At 51.4% G+C, this 19,524-nt stretch overlaps 1 protein-coding gene across 1 annotated transcript in view; it reads right to left on the bottom strand.

Moving 5' to 3' along the window:
* Positions 1-5,440: 5,440 nt before the first annotated feature.
* The window catches only part of GPS2 (G protein pathway suppressor 2), a 104,734-nt gene continuing 90,650 nt past the window's right edge, over positions 5,441-19,524 (bottom strand). The window contains exons 8-9 of the mRNA XM_088462529.1: positions 6,333-6,416; positions 5,441-6,227 (exon numbers count right to left, since the gene is read on the bottom strand). Of these exons, the coding sequence (XP_088318655.1) occupies positions 6,144-6,227; positions 6,333-6,416 (168 nt within the window). The 3' untranslated portion in view covers positions 5,441-6,143. The remainder of the gene's footprint in view (positions 6,228-6,332; positions 6,417-19,524) is intronic.

Below are 19,524 nucleotides of genomic sequence, written 5' to 3'. Positions count from 1 at the left end.
GGGAGGCCCGTCCCATCAGGCAGAAGGTTTATCTTCCTGTTTGGAAGAAGGGCACCTGGCACTCCAGGCCTGCTTCTTGGGCTTAGAAGCGGCCTTGGTCGCCGACTGCCTCGGGAAGGACTGACCCTTGGCCTTGCCCTGAACCCGAAAGGACCGAAAGGCAGAGCTCCGTACCTTGGTAGGCGCAGAAGCCGAAGGAAGGCTGATATAGACTTAGCGAGAGTATCCACTATTTTGTCCAAGTCTGGACCAAAAAGCAACTCCCCATTAAAAGGTAAGGTCTCCAGGCCCTTTTTGGAGTCTGCGTCAGCTCTCCAAGACCTCAGCCACAAGGACCGACGCGCTGACACAGCTGCAGCCGACACCCGAGAGGTCAGCAGGCTTGCATCTAACGATGCTTCCCCAAAGTAGGAAGCCGCATCCCTCATTTGTCCTATCAACGCTCTCTGGATCTCCGGAGCATCCTCCGTAAAGGAATCCTCCAAAGCATTGGCCCAGCTCTCGATGGCCTTAGCCACCCAAGAGATGGCCATGGACGGACGGGCCACGGCCCCCGAGAGAGAGTAGATAGACTTTAAACAAGTCTCCACTTTCCTGTCAGTGGGATCTTTCAGGGAGGAGATCGACGGCAAAGACAGCGTAGCGCTTTTAATTAAGCGGGTAACTTGGGAATCCAACGCAGGCGGAGTTTCCCACTTCCTGCAATGAGCCTCAGGAAAGGGATAGTTGGAAGCCAACCTTTTCTGCGGTTGGAATCTCTTGCTGGGCAACTGCCAGGCCCCTGCTATATGATCCGTTAACTGGTCTGACAGGGGAAAAACCGTCGAAGTTACTTTGGCCTTTTTAAAGTTAGGGTACTTTGACCTGGGAGCCGGCGCATCCTCCTCTATATGAAGGATGGCCCGCACCGCCCTAACCAAAGCCGGCACATTAATGGAGGACTTAGCCTCCACCTCCTGGGCCCCGGCATCCGAGTCAGAGTCTTCATGGATCTCCCCGTCATCCCGAAGACACATCCGTGTCCGTGAACTGTGCCGCCAATGAAGCCGGAACGGGTCGCTTGGACGCCCGTAGGGGCAAATCACTGTGCAACATAGATTGAAAGGCCGATAACGAAGCCGCCAGACTCTGAACAGAGCTGGAGAGGACATCCACCCAGGGAGGGGGTACCGTTTGAGGATACCCCTGAAAAGGTACCATCGACTGCTGCAGCACCGCGGGAGATTGCACGAATACAGGCAAACCCGCATAAGGACCCACAGTCTGAGACCCGGGAGGAGACTGCACCAGACGCGTCACGCCTGGGGAACGGGGGATGGTAGGCTGGGGCAACGCCCTAGAAGGGGCCGCAGTCGGGACCGCAATCGACGCCAGCACTTGCGTAAACATCGCCCACGGAGGATCCTGCGCCACCGGGGGTTTAGAGGGACCAGGTACCAGCAGGCACCGCCCGCACAGACCGCCCTGAGACAAATCCGCCCCGTCAACCCCTGCCGAACAGCGCCGGCAGGAAAACAACACAGGAGCCTCGGAGCGCTCATTCTCCTCATCAGACATGACACAAACTTTTTTGCAATAAAAGTGCATCACTGAAACGAGGTAAGGCGTATAACACCCACGCACTCCCCAGTATGCAACACAAACAGCCCACAATATGGTACTGAGGAGCACACCGCAGTATGTGACGGACCTCACAAATACGTAGATTTATACAAGTGAGGTTACACAGAAAGAACACCCCTCCCCCACGCACCTGCGGGCCGTAGGAGAAGGAAAGGGATAGGTATAAGCTGACAGTAAGTAGAAATAAGCAGACAGCAGCACTAGTAATAGTCACATACCATGCAGAGAAGTTATACTCACTGCACCTTCCGCTACAGTCACCCTCCCAGATTCAGTGTCTGGGAGGGCTATAGCGCTGCGAACACTGTCCTGATCAGGGGGAGAGGTACACAGGGGGACCGGTCCACTGGATGCCTGCCTGGGAGCTCTGCGATGCTGCCTGAGGAAGATGGCCGCCGGAGAGCTCTGAGGAAGAGTGGCCGAGTGAGAACAGCCCAGCGACGCCAGCACGCATGAGAGAAGGCACGCTGGGCTGAGGGGAGGAGCCGCACAAGCAGGGAAGGCTGCCTCCCCTGCTAGTAATGAAACCCCAGGGACGCCGGTTCCCCGCCGGTCTTACACCCTGGTGATCCAGCGGTCACGCGGGGTATGCCACAGAGGGGGGAGCCCGCCACTGCTACTAGCGCCGCCAGTCTGGCCCAAGAGACCGGCGGCATAAAGACTGCATACTACTTCCCCCGCGCGCAGCCCCTTGTGTTCGGCAGCAGTCCTTGGGAGATCCCGGAGCCACGCTAGTACTGCCTCCGGGGTCCCGCTGCGATCCCCAGATCAGTACAGGCGTTGCAGCGCCAGCGGGGCTGTTGGAGCGGCAGCGTGGGCGTCCAGATGGACAGTGTGATGCTGCCGCTCTGAAGAAGTAAAAATAAAGAAATAAAATCTTCTTTTCTTAGAAAAAAATAAAAATAAAGCTTAGGGGCTGCTTATGTAGCCCCACTGCCCATGGTGAACTGACTCCGGCCGGGCACCAACTAAAACTGAGGTGCTGTGGCTTGGGGGCGGGGTATAGAGGAGGATGGACCCAAGTGCATCCTGGGAGCAGCAAAGCTTTAACTGCGTGGTGCCCGTGGATCCAGATCCAGCTATACCCCCAAGGTCAACCCTGTAGACCCCCTATTGACCCTGAAGTAGAAAGTCAGACACACTAAAGTTCGACAGGTACAAAAGGTCTTTCTGGAAACTTGTGAAACTTTCTGGACCATCACAATGGAAATCCCTCTGGTTTGTCATTTATGGGCATACAGAAAATCTGTAAATATGGATATAGAGATAAATGCTTTCCTTTAAATACCTATTAACCAATTAATTCCATACATTGCTTAAATTTCTCTCATTTTTACATCACTTTATAAAATATAATACCATTCTCATAATAAAAACACAAAACCTTAATTTTTATTTATTTCTAAAAGGAAATTATACCTAATTATAGAATTAGGATTTTAATTGAATCAATTAAATCTTTCAATAAAATGGAGCACACAGGATGGAACGCTATCCTTGAAAAAGGGCCAGGAGCCTTAAACGCGTTGGTTTTAGCGCACATCTGACACACAGCGGAGACACAGTGATGTCATCACACTGCACCTTTGCAGCATCCTGCCGTTTACACGGACGAAGAAGGCGATCACCCCGTGCAGGGAACCAGCCGGACGGAGCGGAAGCCGTTAAAGGTAGGCAGATATAGGGAGAGACAGCTAGTTTTTCACGTCTGACTCCATTATCACACCGCAAGGCATGTCATCGGAACCCTGATGTCAATTATGGACTTCCCTATATATTAAAAAAGGGTTTTAAACATCTTTTACTAATCCCCTTTCTTTACAGGTATTGCGTTATATTTATATACACAAGCGCTCTTTATTTGTTACATATTGAAATTATTTTATTAGGAGCTGCTTTCAAAATCACATCCATAGCGCAGAATATATATTTTTTTATCATACCTTTTTTCCAAAGCCAGCATCTCTGGAGGCACACACATGAAATCAGCTGAATATGGTCAATGTATGAACAGATGACCCTACAGGTGGTGGCCCTACACATTGGCTCAGCTGAAGCTCTGTGCCATGCCACCAAGTAGATCACCATCCTTCTGGTAGAAGGAAGCCCACAAAGGACTGGTCTGCTTGGAAGCTGGGCAACCATTTTTCTTAAGTTTACAGGGGGCCAAGACATCATCCATCCCACGGATATCACTTGGCCCCTGAACATAAGTCCACAAAGTCCTAACCGCATCCAAGTAATATGGAGTCCTCTTCTTCTGTAGACCTACATCAGTCCAAAGCTAAAACCAGAACTTAACTATTTATGTGAAACCGGAGACCATGTCTGGCTGAAGTTAAGGGATGATCCTACAAGCTAGAGTGCCCACTTCCTAAATTCTCCTAGACGATGAAATAGCCAAGAGGAACTTTCTATCCACAGAATCCAAAGGCTGAAGAGAAGAATGTTCTCAGGCATTCAACACCAGAATAATATCCCAAAGAGCTATGCATGCAGTACACCTATTAAAAACATATGGACTTAATAAGATCCACTTCTCTAAAACAGACCCCCAAAAAGTGAAAAAAATAAATGTTCAGGGAACTAAAGTCTAAAACCAGTGTCTACAGCAGAGGTTGGCAATAAGCGGACCTCCAGCTGTTGTTGAACTACACATTCCAGCATGCCTTGCAACAGTTTTAGCATGGCCAAATTGCATGCTGGCATATGTAGTTCTACAACAGCTGGGAGGACGCTTATTGTCCACCACTAGTCTAGACCCTCCTGTAGAATCGGTAGCAACTTGAACAACCTAGTATGAAACAGGAAGGTCACGCCAAGACATATAGGTATTCTATGGTAATTGCTGGCTTTATGTAGCCTTCTGGGCTTATTCGCATCTCAGACAAGCCCATTGCCCTATACTATCATGGCTTCAACAGCTACGCCATTATGTCTGCCAGTATAATATCAGGTAGAGCCACCAAGATAAGAATGTATGTACCACCGTCCAATCCGGACCAACCAGGAACACTGGAACGACTTCCCCCTTTACTTTCATTTGCATCCTTGGAAGCGTCGCTACTGGGGGGAGCAAGTAAACGAGACGAAAATCGAATTGCCTCAATATGGCGTCTACCAGTCATGGCTGAATTCCTGCTTCTAGCGCAGACATTTGGCACACTGTAGTTCAACCGAGACACCATTAAGTTGTCATTTGGCTGAACCCACCTTTCCATCTGCTGAAGACAGACTTCTGGGTGAGGGGACCATTCCCAGGGAAATAAGGAGGAGGATAAATCATCCTGAACAAAATGGGTCATATATTGATAACCGTTTATAAGCTCTCAGCTGCGTAGTATACATTGTCCGTATATGTATACAATATAGTATTCTGTATATACCAACCAATAACTGTAAAAGCCGCAGATATGTGCCTCATGAGGGGTGCTTTCATGCCCTCAGACACACTGTCATTGGGGCAACTACTATTCTATTCCAGGAACTTTATTCTCTAAATGTGTAGAGGTGTCGGTTGACTTCATTTTGGTTTATAACATGATTTCCCTATTTTATTTTATATTATTTGTTGCTCAGGAACACTAAATGTGGAATGTTTTTTTTGTTTATTGTGTTTATGTTTTATTTTGTATATGTTTAAAATTGAATTTTTTTTTTTATAAGGAATACTTTATCCAAAAAAAGGTGTAGAGGCGTCCTTACTAAGCTGGGCAGTGACAACGCGAGCCCCTCCGTCCAGGGGGTCCGCTTTAGGTAGCGCTGATAGCTGGAGCCACAAATGACTTAGAGACCAATAACAGAATAACACGGTGAGTGTGAGATGTACGTTTTACTTTCAACAGTGAGAAGTCACAAATTGCTGCATAAATGGCAGAAAAAATAGTCCCCATAAGTATAACAATGTACTGTGTAGGATAGGGGTGGACAATAGGATGGTGAAGGACTACACATCCCAGCATGCCCTGCACACCAATTTGCTATTTGCCCATGCTAAAACTGTTACAAGGCATGCTGGGATTTGTAGTTCAACATCAGCTGGAGGGCCGCTTATTGCCACCCCTGGTGTAGGAGCTTCCTCCCAGCACATGGCAGCACCGTGCAATCACTTTATATACAGGAGAGGATGTGCAGGACGGGAGAAAGGCAAAGGATGGGGAGGAGGGGGCTTCTTTCTCAGGATATAATGAGGGTGGGGGGCTAAAAGGGCCTGCATTGTAAGATTAAAATAAGGATGGGGGAGGGGAATTGCATAAAATATTAAAATGAGGGTGGGGGTGAAGGGTCTGCGTTATGTTAAAATGAGGGTGGGGGTGAAGGGTCTGGGTTGTTATGTTAAAACAAGGGAGGGGTAAAAGGATCTGTGTTGTGAAGTTAAAATGAGAATGAGGGAGGGGCTGCAATGTCTGGTTAATATGACAATGAGATAGGTGGGGCTGTAAGGGTCTCTATACTATGTACATAGCTCCTGTGACCAGAGACCCTTCCTCGGTGACAATAAAATGGAAATCGCAGCGGGGTCATTTGTGGTAAAATCTCTGGTTCTGTCCATGCTGCATGAATGGAAGACGAGGGGTTTGCTGGGGGGATGACTGGAATCCAGACTGAGAAAACAAAAAGATCAGAGCACAATGGTCACAAATCTCTATATAAAATATTTCAATATAAAAAGTAGCATTCAGTGCATTGTGGGCTGTGAGGCAGCTTACCGTATGAGCCTGCTGTGGGGGAGTCCCATGGGGGTATCCTCCGGGGGAGGCAGAGCGCGAGGGGTGGGCGTAAGACAAGGCCGACTGCAAAGAGAATCAAACACAGGTGAGAACAGGTGCAGGAAACAGCTTTAAGGTAATAAATAGGCAAGAAAGGACAGGAAAAGGGAGGACGAGCGAAAATATGAGATATGGTAAGAACTTACCTTTGTTATCTCTATTTCTACGAAGTCCATAGAGTTCCACAGGATACCTTGGGGTATAGGTGTGACGTCAGTCGCCGGGCACCATAGAGTTAAGCTTTCAGCCTCCCAGGATGCACTAGGGTCCCCCTCCTATACCCCGCCCCGAGCCAAGGCATCTCAGTTTTGTACCAAGCCATAGGCCGGAGGAGGAGAAGGAAGAGAGAGAAAGAAGATCTGGATACACACAAGAATCACACTCTCACCAGAGGGAGACGGAAAAACCGGTGACCAGAGCAAAGCCCATCTGCAGCACAGGTGCGACAGGGCGGGAGTCCTGTGGAACCCTATGGACTTCGTAAAAATAGAGATAACAAAGGTAAGTTCTTACCATATCTCATATTTTCTACTTCAGGGTCCATAGGGGATCCACAGGATACCTTGGGGATGTCCCAAAGCAGTATCCTTTAAGGGTGGGGACGCTCCTGTGCTGAAAGGAGAATCCGCCGCCCGAAGGAAGCATCCCGAGAGGCGAAGGTGTCAAACCTGTAATACCTCACGAAGGTATGGACAGAGGACCACGTAGCAGCCTTGCAGATCTGGACTGCAGAGGCACCACGTCGAGCTGCCCACGAAGGACCCACAGACCTAGTGGAATGAACCTTCAATGAAGGAGGAACCGGCAGACTTTCATGAAGATAAGCTTCAGAAATAGCCATACGGATCCAGGCTGCCAAAGTTTGCTTTGAAGCAGGCCAACCCTTTTTACGGAAGCCATAGAGGACAAACAAGGCGTCCGACTTCCTAAACAAAGAAGTGCGGTCAACATAAGTCCTTAAGGCCCACACAACATCCAAAGTGGCCTCACCCACTGAAAGACCAGGTGAGTTAAAGGCCGGAACAACTATTTCCTCGTTAACATGAAACTGGGAAACAACTTTGGGAAGAAATTCAGGCCGAGTGCGGAGCACTGCCCTGTTCCCATGAAAAATCAAGAAAGGGGGTCTACAAGAGAGAGCCCCTAAATCAGAAACACGTCTGGCCGAAGCTATGGCCAGAAGGAAAACAGTCTTAGCTGTTAGCCATTTAAGATCCACTGAGCCCAGTGGTTCAAACGGCGGACCCTGGAGAGCCCTCAGGACCACAGCCAAATCCCAAGGTGCCACAGGTGGAACAAAGGGCGGCTAAATGCGGAGAACACCTTGCATAAAGGTGCGCACATCCGGGATTGTAGCAATCCTACGGTGAAACCAGACAGACAGGGCCGAAACCTTTACCTTCAAAGAGGCAAGGCGAAGCCCATGATCTAGTCCCGCTTGTAGGAAGGCAAGTATCCTAGACAGACGAAACTCCCGCGGTGCATAACCTCTCGGTCGACACCATTGGAAGAACGTATGCCACACGCGATGGTATATCCTCGCGGACGACGGTTTACGAGCTCGCAACATGGTACGCACCACAGAGCTGGAAAACCCCCTGGACCTCAACATGGCTGTCTCAACAGCAACACCGTCAAAGACAGCCGAGCCAGGTCCGGGTGAAGACAAGGACCCTGCGACAGAAGGTCCGGTCGTAGCGGCAACCGCAGAGGACTGTCCACGGACAGACCCTGAAGGTCTGAGAACCAGTGCCGTCTGGGCCATGCGGGAGCTATCAACAGGAGCATCCCTCCTTCCTGTTTGAATTTCCGGATTACCCGTGGAAGAAGGGAAACCGGAGGAAACAGGTATGCGAACCGGAACGTCCACCGGACGGACAGAGCATCCACCAGAGACGCCTCTTCGTCTCTTATCCGAAACCCGTACACCGGCAACTTGTTGTTGTGCCGGGACGCCATGAGGTCGATCTCTGGAAGACCCCACCTGTCCACCAGCAGTTGAAAAACGTCCGGGTGCAGGGACCATTCCCCCAGATGAACGTCCTGGCGACTTAGAAAGTCCGCCTCCCAATTTAGCACTCCCGGGATGAAGACCGCTGATATGGCCGGAAGATTGCGCTCCGCCCATACCAGAATCCGAGACACCTCTACGAGAGCCGCCCGACTTCGGGTTCCTCCTTGCCTGTTTATGTAGGCCACGGTGGTAGCGTTATCCGACTGGACCTGCACCGGATGACCCTGGAGAACCCGATGTGCCTGCTGGAGAGCATTGAAGACCGCACGGAGTTCCAAGATATTTATTGGAAGCTCCGCTTCTGTCGGCGTCCACCTGCCCTGGAACAAGTGTGGACCCGAAACTGCTCCCCAGCACCGAAGACTGGCGTCCGTTGTCAACACGACCCAATTTGGTACCCAGAACGGATGTCCCTTGCTGAGATGGGTCGTCTGCAACCACCAGGCAAGGGACAGGCGAACCTCCGGGGTGAGCACTATCGTCTGGGACTTTAGAGACTGAGGCAGCCCATTCCACTTGGACAGGATCAGGCGCTGCAGAGGTTTGGAGTGAAACTGGGCATATTCCACCATGTCGAACACCAACACCATGGAGCCCAGTAACCTCACCGCCGAGTGTAGAGACACCCGGCGGCTGTGCAGACAACTGCGCACCCTCGACTGTAAAGCAGAGATCTTTTTCCCCGTCACAAAGATCCTTTGCTGTTCCGAGTCCAATAAGGCTCCGAGGTGCAGAATCCGCCGAGACGGGATTCGAGTGGTCAGGTCCAAGTGGCGCAGAAGGAGCTCCGGAGATCCTGCCACTAATAAAAGGTCGTCCAAGTACGGCAACATGCGGACTCCCTGCAGCCGCAGAGAAGCCGCCATGACCGCCAGCACCTTGGTGTACACACGCGCTGCTGTCGCCAGGCCAAAAGGGAACGCCCGAAACTGAAAGTGGTCGCTGCGGATTGCAAACCTGAGGAACTGTTGATGGCGCAAAAGAATAGGGACATGCAGGTAAGCGTCCTGTATGTCCAATGACACCATGTAGTCCCCAGGTTCCAGCGCCAGAATGATGGACCGCAGGGTGGTCATCAGGCTTAGGGGCCGGACGTCTGGTACTCCATGCCTGCTTCCGGGACTTGGCCGATTTTTTGGGGCCAGCCTGTCGGGGAAAAGACTGTGGTTTGGGCCTGCCCTGGGCCCTATAAGACCGAAAGGATGATGGTCCTGAACCAGAAGGAGCCGCGGCCGACATGCCGATTTGGCTGCCGCCAGCATGGCCACAATCTTGTCCAGATCTGGACCGAAGAGAACTTCTCCGTGAAAGGGCAACACCTCCAAACCCTTTTTGGAGTCAGCGTCCGCCTTCCAGGATCGCAACCACAAGGTGCGACGAGCAGCGCACCGCTGCTGAAGAAATTCGAGACACCAGTGTACTAATGTCTAAGGTTGCCTCGTTGATATAAGTGGCCAAATCACGGAGATTACCAATCAACTCCGTTTGTTCGGCTGGACAGTCAGAATCAAAGGACGCCTCCAATGAATCCGCCCAGCGCTCCATCGCTCTGGCAACCCAGCAAATGGCCATAGCCGGACGCGCTGCCCCCCCCGCAAGGGAATAAGCGGACTTCAGGCAGATCTCCACCTTGCGGTCCGTAGCATCCTTAAGGGAGGACATGGATGGCATCGGCAATGTGGCGCTACGGACAAGACGTGTCACATGAGAATCCACCTGTGGAGGGGATTCCCACTTAGCAAAATAATTATCCGCGAACGGATAAGCCACCGCCAGGCGCCTCTGCGGCTGGTATCGCTTGCCAGGCAGTTTCCACGCCTCGTCTAAATGGTCCATTAACTGACCCGAAAGAGGAAAGACTGTGGCGTCACCCTTGACATCCTTAAAAAAGGCATACTTGGATTTAGCCGCTGGGGGAACTTCGTCCTCAATCACCAAGGCTGTGCGGACCGCCCGGATAAGTCCAGGAATATATACCTTGGACCTAGCGTCAGCGTCCTTAGTATGGAGAGGTTCCTGATCATAAGGATCCAGAATCTCCCCATCATCAGACGTCCCTTCGTCATCCTCATAAGGAGCCGACAGAGACGCCACCGGCCGTTTATGTGGCCACATCACAGTCTCCCCCTGCAACACATCCGACAAGTGCTGTACAGAACTCATCAGGGAGTTAACCCACGCCGGCTCCTGAGAAACCGGGAGAGGGGAAATAGGGAGACTGCGGGGTACCACCAATAGTCTTTGGAAACCCTGCATGGGTGACGACACCACTGACTGCTGGGACAAACCCATCTGTGTAAACGCGGGCTGCGGAGCTAACTGGCCCACTAAGTTTGTAAGCGCCTGAGCGAAACAAGCCCAGGGCGGCTCCTGTACCGGTGCTGTAACCGTACGAGGCCGCGCCATGGACAAACACTGCCGGCAGAGGCCCTCCGCGCTACCCTCCCCCTCAGCTAAAGGTACTTTACACGTAGTACACTGTAACCGGAGAGGAAAATCACTTTCAGACATGATGGTACTAAGTATGTGACCCCTCTCACCAATTGCATTTTAAAGAGGTGAGAGACCACCCTGCAGCACCGCACCGCACCGCAAGGGCTTAGTAGAAAGGACAGGGACAGTAATAAAGCTGACAGTCAGAATAGAAGATACAGGCAGCAGCGCTAGCACAGTCACATACAATGCACAGAAAATCAATTCCTGCACTAACCAGCGCTGATCACTCAACTACGCAGACACAGGGTCTGGTAGGACACAGCGCTGCATACACAGACCTGACCACAGCGGAGGAGAGGTATGCGGGGGGACCCAGACCAAGATGCTTCCTTCCAGGATTCCAGCAGCGTTCACCATGCGTTCAGGAAGATGGCCACCGAGGAGCAGAGAGGAGGCCGGCCTGGGGGAGGAGCGCTGCCACAGGGCCAGTCGGCAGAGTGCAGAGAGGGCTGTGTGCAGCGGGGGAGGCGCCGGCTGAGAGACAGGGAAGGCGCGCTCCCCTGGCATGCATTTAACCCCTAGGACGCCGAAGCGCTACCGCTCTGCTGCGGTCCGCTGTCCCAGGGGGGTAGTGGAAGCGCAGGTTCTTACCTGGCTCCACGCTGCAGCCAGTCCCCAGGGAGCCCCCTGCCTGTGGACTCTGGACCATGTAACAGCGGGGACCCACCGCGGGACCCCGCTGCTTACTTTGCTGTCCCCCTTGAATCCGGCCATGGTCCGGAACATCTGGGGTCACCGCTAGCTGTGACCTCAGATGCTTACCAGCATCCCCGGATCGGTACCGGCATTCTGGTAACGGCGGGGGTGTAGGGAAGACAGCATGGACGTCAGGACTGACTGTCCATGCTGTACATCCAGATGTGCAGCCACAGCTGCATGCAGAAAAGCTTCAGGGGCTCTTCTTAGCCCCCACTCCAACAGGTGCACCCGACTCCGGCCGGGCACCAAACTAAACTGAGGTGCCTTGGCTCGGGGGCGGGATATAGGAGGGGGACCCTAGTGCATCCTGGGAGGCTGAAAGCTTAACTCTATGGTGCCCGATGACTGACGTCACACCTATACCCCAAGGTATCCTGTGGATACCCTATGGACCATGAAGTAGAAACAGCGAGTGATAGGAGGAGAAAGATGAGGATGAGTGTAGGATACAGCGTGTGTGATAGAGGAGGAGAAAGATGAGGATGAGTGTAGGATACAGTGTGTGTGATAGAGGAGGAGAAAGATGAGTATGAGTGTAGGATACAGCGTGTGTGATAGGAGGAGGAGGAGAAAGATGAGGATGAGTGTAGGATACAGCGTGTGTGATAGAGGAGGAGGAGAAAGATGAGGATGAGTGTAGGATACAGCGTGTGTGATAGGAGGAGGAGAACGATGAGGATGAGTGTAGGATACAGCGTGTGTGATAGGAGGAGGAGGAGAAAGATGAGGATGAGTGTAGGATACAGCGTGTGTGATAGGAGGAGGAGGAGAAAGATGAGGATGAGTGTAGGATACAGCGTGTGTGATAGGAGGAGGAGGAGAAAGATGAGGATGAGTGTAGGATACAGCGTGTGTGATAGGAGGAGGAGGAGAAAGATGAGGATGAGTGTAGGATACAGCGTGTGTGATAGAGGAGGAGGAGAAAGATGAGGATGAGTGTAGGATACAGCGTGTGTGATAGAGGAGGAGGAGAAAGATGAGGATGAGTGTAGGATACAGCGTGTGTGATAGAGGAGGAGGAGAAAGATGAGGATGAGTGTAGGATACAGCGTGTGTGATAGGAGGAGAAAGATGAGGATGAGTGTAGGATACAGCGTGTGTGATAGAGGAGGAGGAGAAAGATGAGGATGAGTGTAGGATACAGCGTGTGTGATAGAGGAGGAGGAGAAAGATGAGGATGAGTGTAGGATACAGCGTGTGTGATAGGAGGAGGAGGAGAAAGATGAGGATGAGTGTAGGATACAGCGTGTGTGATAGGAGGAGAAAGATGAGGATGAGTGTAGGATACAGCGTGTGTGATAGGAGGAGAAAGATGAGGATGAGTGTAGGATACAGAGTGTGTGATAGAGGAGGAGGAGAAAGATGAGGATGAGTGTAGGATACAGCGTGTGTGATAGAGGAGGAGGAGAAAACAAGAGATGTGGTAAGAACTTACCTTTGTTATCTCTGTTTCTACGAAGTCCATAGGGTCCACAGGGTTGACCTTGGGGTATAGGTTGGGAACCAAATCCGGGCACCACGCAGTTAAAGCTTTTAGCTCCCAGGATGCACTTGGGTCCACTCTCCCTATAACCCCGCCCCCCAGCCAGAGGCACCTCAGATTGTAAGTAGCCAAAGGCCGGAGGAGGAGAGAAAAAGAGAGAGAAAACTGGAACACTCTAGAACCATACTCACAGAAAAGGAGACGGGAAACCGGTGACCAGTAACACAGCCCATATGAAGCCAGGTGCGTCAGGGCGGGCGCCCTGTGGACCCTATGGACTTCGTAGAAACAGAGATAACAAAGGTAAGTTCTTACCATATCTCTTGTTTTCTACTTCAGGGTCCATAGGGGGTCCACAGGGTTGACCTTGGGGATGTCCCAAAGCAGTTCAACCAAGGGTGGGGACGCTCCTGTGCTGAGAGGAGAATCCGTCGCCAAAAAGGAAGCATCCTGAGAGGCAAAGGAAACCAATGCCTAGAACCTTAAAAAGGTATGGACAGAAGACCACGTGGACACCTAGTAAGGCAAAACAGCCGAGGCGCCACAACGAGCCGCCCACGAGGGTTACACGGCCCGAGAAAAAAACAAGCCTCAACGACAGAAATGCCCACCCATGGGTAGGCCCCTGAGGAAGACATACGAGGCCATCCAGTCAACATTTCATTATAGGCCGGCCATCGTTTCCTGTTAAAACCAGAAACCGCAGACCACCAATAAGGAGTCCGATTACCATAAGGAACTTGAACGGATCACATAAAGCCAAAGAGGCCGGACCACAGTCCATGAGGCCACACCAGCCGAGAGGACTGGGAACTGAATGGCCATACCATAAGTTCCAGAATAATATGGAACCTAAAAACCACTTTAAGAAGAAACACAGGGCGAGAGCAACTCACACCCTGACATGAAGCCCTCCAGAAGAGGGAGCCACATGAGAACGCTCCCAATTCAGACACTCTCCTGGTTGATTTAAACACCCTGAGAGAGAGAGAGAGAGAGCGCTTAAACAATAGACCATGTAATGGCTATCACAACCAGCGGTTCCATTGACTGTCCCCGGAGGGAACAAAGAACCACTACTAACTCCCCAGGAGTCCCTAGGGAGGACAAGTGGAGACATAATCCAGAAAACACTCCAAAGGATGAACTGGATACCAGAGCGGAGCAATTCCATATCTTAACCATACCGACAGTGTAGAGATCCGCACTGTCAGGAAGGCCAGGCCAAGGGTGAAACCCAAGCCAGCTGGAAGGAATGCTAGAATATCTGGAAATCCTGGACACCGGAGGATCGTATCGACAGGTACGATACCATAAGAATTATGTATGCCACAGTCCGTGGCAGATCCCAGCAAAGTCTGGCCTATCTGCTCTAAACATCTCAATGAAGACAGAGCCAGGGAAGCCCGAGGACCACAGTAGGGGCGCAGTTAAAGACAAGCGATCCAGATCCAGGGAAAAACAAGGACCCTGAGACAACAGGTCCAGATAGTGAAGCAGTAGGAACGGAGCATCGATGAGGAGACTCCGAAAATCTTAGTACCAGTGATGTCTGGGACGACCTGGAGCCCCCAGAAGGAAAGCCCCTCCGTCTCGAATTAAACTTCCGAAGACCTCGAGGAAGAAGGGAGACCGGAGGACACAGGTACACAAAGTGGAAGGACCACTTCACTGACAAAGAGTCACTGAAGGTAGCTTCAGTACTCCTAGAGCTGGACTGTAACACCGGCAATGTGTGATCGAGTCAGAAGGCCATGGGGATCAATCCCCTCAGGGAGGCCCCCTCTGCTCACCAGGAGTTGAAACCTCTCTTGGAGAAGAGACTAGTCCCCGGGATGCACGCCGTGACGGCTGAGGAAGCCCGCTTCCCAATGGAGAGCTCCGGGAATAAACACCGCAGAGTTGGCCAGGAGAAGACCCTTGGACTATGTCAGAATGGGTGACATTCCTAACATTGCCACCCAACTACCAGTGTTGCCTAGATGGAAGCCACTGTTGTGACACTGTCGGACTGAACCTATTCAGGTTTACCGTGACAAATGGGTTAGGCCAGAGTGAAAGTCCAAGACAGCTTAAAGTATCAACAAGTTAAGTGGCAGGGCAGAAGCGACAGACGTCCAACTGCCCCGAAACGAATGCGGACCAGACACTGTCTTTAGCAAAGAACACCCTGGACGAGATGGCCATAGCCACCCGGACAGAGACCAACTCGCCTCCGGAGAAAGTATCATCGTTCGAACAGCGATCTGATGGAAAAAACTCGATCCATCTGGAGGGGAGTCAATTATGGCAAGGCCTGGAATGGAACTGAGCACATTCCACCCTACCAAAAGGTAGACACTCTGGTAGACCGCGCATCACAAAGAGTAATGACATATGTCGACTGCGTAGATATCCGCACACTCGAAGTTGAAGAGTGGAGATCTTGTCTTACGCCAGAAAAATTCTCAGATTCTGAGAATCCAGCAGTGCTCCCAGATGAAGAAAACCCTGTGAGGGATGCAGGGAGGACTTTTTCTCCGTTGACTAATTATCTGTGCCGAGAAGAAGCCCCGGTTATCCTGACCTGGCGGTAAAGTACCTTGGTGATCCTGCTAAAAGCAGGAGACCGTCCAGAGAAAGGAGCATTCGGATACACTGAACAGGTGAACTGTCAGAAAATCCATAAAGCTGGTAAACCCCGGTGGAGTTGAGGACAGCCCCAAAAGGCAGAGCCCGAAACTTACAAGTGTTGCTGTGGCACAGCAAACCTGAACCCATGCTGATGAGAGGGCTCTGTATGTACCCGTAGGTACGTATCCTGAATACTCGGATATACCATAAAATCCCCAGGTTCCAAACATCGGATGATGGAGCATGGACGATTCCACCTGAGTCAAGGCACCGTTGGAATCTGATTCAGGGATTTGAGACAGAGTATAGGCAAAGGAGGACCAGTCGGTCACCGCCCCAAAAAGAAAGTAGAACAACCAGTCCCTCACTGAGATAGTGAGGTTTGCCGAAATAGCTCTGCTTACCACAAAGACTATATAGCTTTCTGGGATTGTAAGGCCCTGATCAGTTCTGAAGAAGGGCCCGTGTAACAATGCCTGTGAGGAGGCTGCATGAGCAATGAGAGGCCGTTGAGAATCAGTACCTCACTCTGGAAATTCCCCAGATGTAGACCTGTCCCGTCAGGCTGAGGGTATATCCTCAGGTGTAGAAACAGGGTCGTCCGGAAGTCCAGGACTGCTCGGTACTGGATATGGTGGCCCCCATGGAGGCCGACAGCCTAGGAAAAAACAGGCCTTTAGGCTGACCCTGAGGACAAAAAGACTTAACAGAGTTAGTCAGAATGTAGTGGGAGTAGCTAAAGACGGTATCTCCCCATTAGTGATACTGCCAATGATGCAACGATCTTGTCAAGGTCAGGACCAAACAAGAACTTCCCCATGGAAGGAGTGTGCACCTCTGCTTTCCCATAACGCAGCCATAGGGTACTGCGGCGGATACAGACGCCGCCGAAACCCTGAAAGTTAGAAGACCGGCATCCCATGAGGTAATCCCACATATGACCACTGCATATTTTGTGAGCGGCAAAAAGATATTTGAACCTCAGACGTGTTGGAGGGGAAAAACGTCACAAAAGCATCACCATGCGATGGCCATGGTAGGACGGGCAACAGGCCCTGAAAACGAGTACATTGATTTCAGGCAAAGTTACCACCTACGGATCCGTAAAATTCGTCCAGGCCGGGATGGGAGGCGTATTAATGCCTGTAACCCGATGATTAACATACAAATCCATCCCAGAAGGGGATTTCCATTACTTGTGAGGACCCTCAGGGAATGGGAAACAGGAGGCCTTTGTGACTCCTCGTATCTGGGGACAGCCAGACTCCCGCTATGAGATCCACCCGCTGGGCAGAAAACGGGAGATGTATGATACTGGTGCAGGATCGACATTCTCTATATCCAGAATGAGCCTGGCTACCAGCCCCAAAGCAGGGATAATAATACTTGAGATCGGCTCCCCCCATGTGAGAGGGAAAGAGCCGAATATACCATCCAGTTCACGGCAGAGCCACTGGTCAGTAACCACAGGGCGTATATCACGCCAATTAGTATTTCGTATAAAACGACATCCCCCAGGGTGGCCGTTGTGGTAATCCCTGCAAGGGGAATGACAGACCGATGTGGTATCGGAGGTAATTCATGTACTGTGAAAAACCCCGGCGGGGAGCGACAGTCTGTTGCACAGGGGTAAATTGCAAGAAATTGCGAGATACCCCGAGTTCAAAAGGGCAGTATGGTGAAGTAACTCCAAGCGAGTGACGACAATGGGCCCGCCCGGCGATCCTCAAAGGAGAGGATCCTGAGAAACAACGCCCTTTAAGGGGGTCGTGCAAGGGGCCCGGCACCAGATGGTGCCGCATACATAAACCTTTCTGAGTTAAAATCCTCCGCACTAATTCCTGCAGGCTATGACTTGCAGGATAGCAATAATGGGTGCAGTATCGTGTGCAATCTCCTGGTCAGATATATCTGACTATCTTGACGGAAATATTAAGCAGCACCATACCGGTCCTGACTGACGCTAAGATTAGCTGCAGGGACCCATTATCAGCGTATGCAACTCACAGTTCCATCTAAAATATGGCAACGTGCAGCACGCAACAGTATGTGACAAACCTCACAGATATTAACAAATATATATATGTGAGGTCTCAGAACCACCCCAGGTACACCTGTATTAGGGCAGATAAAGAAAAGGGATAGATATACACTGACAGGTGAGAGAAAAAGCAGACAGTCAGCACTAGCATAAGTCACATACAATGCAGAAAAATATATATACATACATGAGCATGACATATAATATACTGCACAATGTCGCTACATTCAACTGCCCAGATTCAGTGTCTGGGAAGGCTACAGCGCTGTGTACACTCACCCACAATGGCCAGGTACGCAGGGGGACTGGGCTCACTGACATCCTAAGAGTTCTGCAGCACCACCGAGAGAAAATGGCCGCTGGAGAACTCAGAAGAAGCGTGGCCCGCGGAGGAAGCAGCTCACCGACGCCAGACTATAGTATTGAAAGGCGCGCTGAGCTGAGGGGAGGAGCCACTAGACAGGGAAGGCTTCCTACCCTGGCTAGCAATTAACCCCCCGGGATGCCGGCTCCCGCTGCCGCTATAATCCCTGGAGGGCTGTGGACACGCGGGGTATGCCTCCATGGAGGGGGAGCCCGCCGCCACCGCTAGCGCCTCCGGTCTGTCCCCAGAGACCGGAGGCATAAGGCTGCATATTCACAAGTGGATCACCGCAAGCGGTGACCACGCGACTTACCTGTCCCCGTCGATCCGGCAGCAGCCCAGGGATTCTTCCAGAGCCCGGCTAGTACAGACTCTGGGGTCCCGCTGCGATCCCCAGATCTGTACTGGCGTCGCAGCGCCGGCGGGGTGTAGGAGCGGCAGCTCAGACGTCCATTGGACAGTCTGATGCTGCCGCTCTGAAGAGTAGTAAAAAATAATAAAATAAAACTCTTTTAAGCTTAGGGGCTGCTAAGCAGCCCCCCTGCAGTAACGGTGACCCAACTCCGGCCGGGCACCAACTTAAACTGAGGTGCCTCTGGCTGGGGGGCGGGGTTATAGGGAGAGTGGACCCAAGTGCATCCTGGGAGCTAAAAGCTTTAACTGCGTGGTGCCCGGATTTGGTTCCCAACCTATACCCCAAGGTCAACCCTGTGGACCCCCTATGGACCCTGAAGTAGAAAGATGAGGATGAGTGTAGGATACAGCGTGTGTGATAGAGGAGGAGAAAGATGAGGATGAGTGTAGGATACAGCGTGTGTGATAGAGGAGGAGGAGAAAGATGAGGATGAGTGTAGGATACAGCGTGTGTGATAGAGGAGGAGAAAGATGAGGATGAGTGTAGGATACAGCGTGTGTGATAGGAGGAGAAAGATGAGGATGAGTGTAGGATACAGCGTGTGTGATAGAGGAGGAGGAGAAAGATGAGGATGAGTGTAGGATACAGCGTGTGTGATAGAGGAGGAGGAGAAAGATGAGGATGAGTGTAGGATACAGCGTGTGTGATAGAGGAGGAGAAAGATGAGGATGAGTGTAGGATACAGCGTGTGTGATAGAGGAGGAGGAGAAAGATGAGGATGAGTGTAGGATACAGCGTGTGTGATAGAGGAGGAGAAAGATGAGGATGAGTGTAGGATACAGCGTGTGTGATAGAGGAGGAGGAGAAAGATGAGGATGAGTGTAGGATACAGCGTGTGTGATAGGAGGAGGAGGAGAAAGATGAGGATGAGTGTAGGATACAGCGTGTGTGATAGGAGGAGGAGGAGAAAGATGAGGATGAGTGTAGGATACAGCGTGTGTGATAGGAGGAGGAGGAGAAAGATGAGGATGAGTGTAGGATACAGCGTGTGTGATAGAGGAGGAGGA

This window comes from Taudactylus pleione, unplaced genomic scaffold (assembly GCF_031769625.1).
Source record: "Taudactylus pleione unplaced genomic scaffold, aTauple2 ptg001263l, whole genome shotgun sequence".
NCBI classification, from domain to species: Eukaryota; Metazoa; Chordata; class Amphibia; order Anura; family Myobatrachidae; genus Taudactylus; species Taudactylus pleione.
The sequence above is the reverse complement of the archived record's forward strand: the minus strand, read 5'-3'. Positions and strand labels throughout refer to the sequence as shown.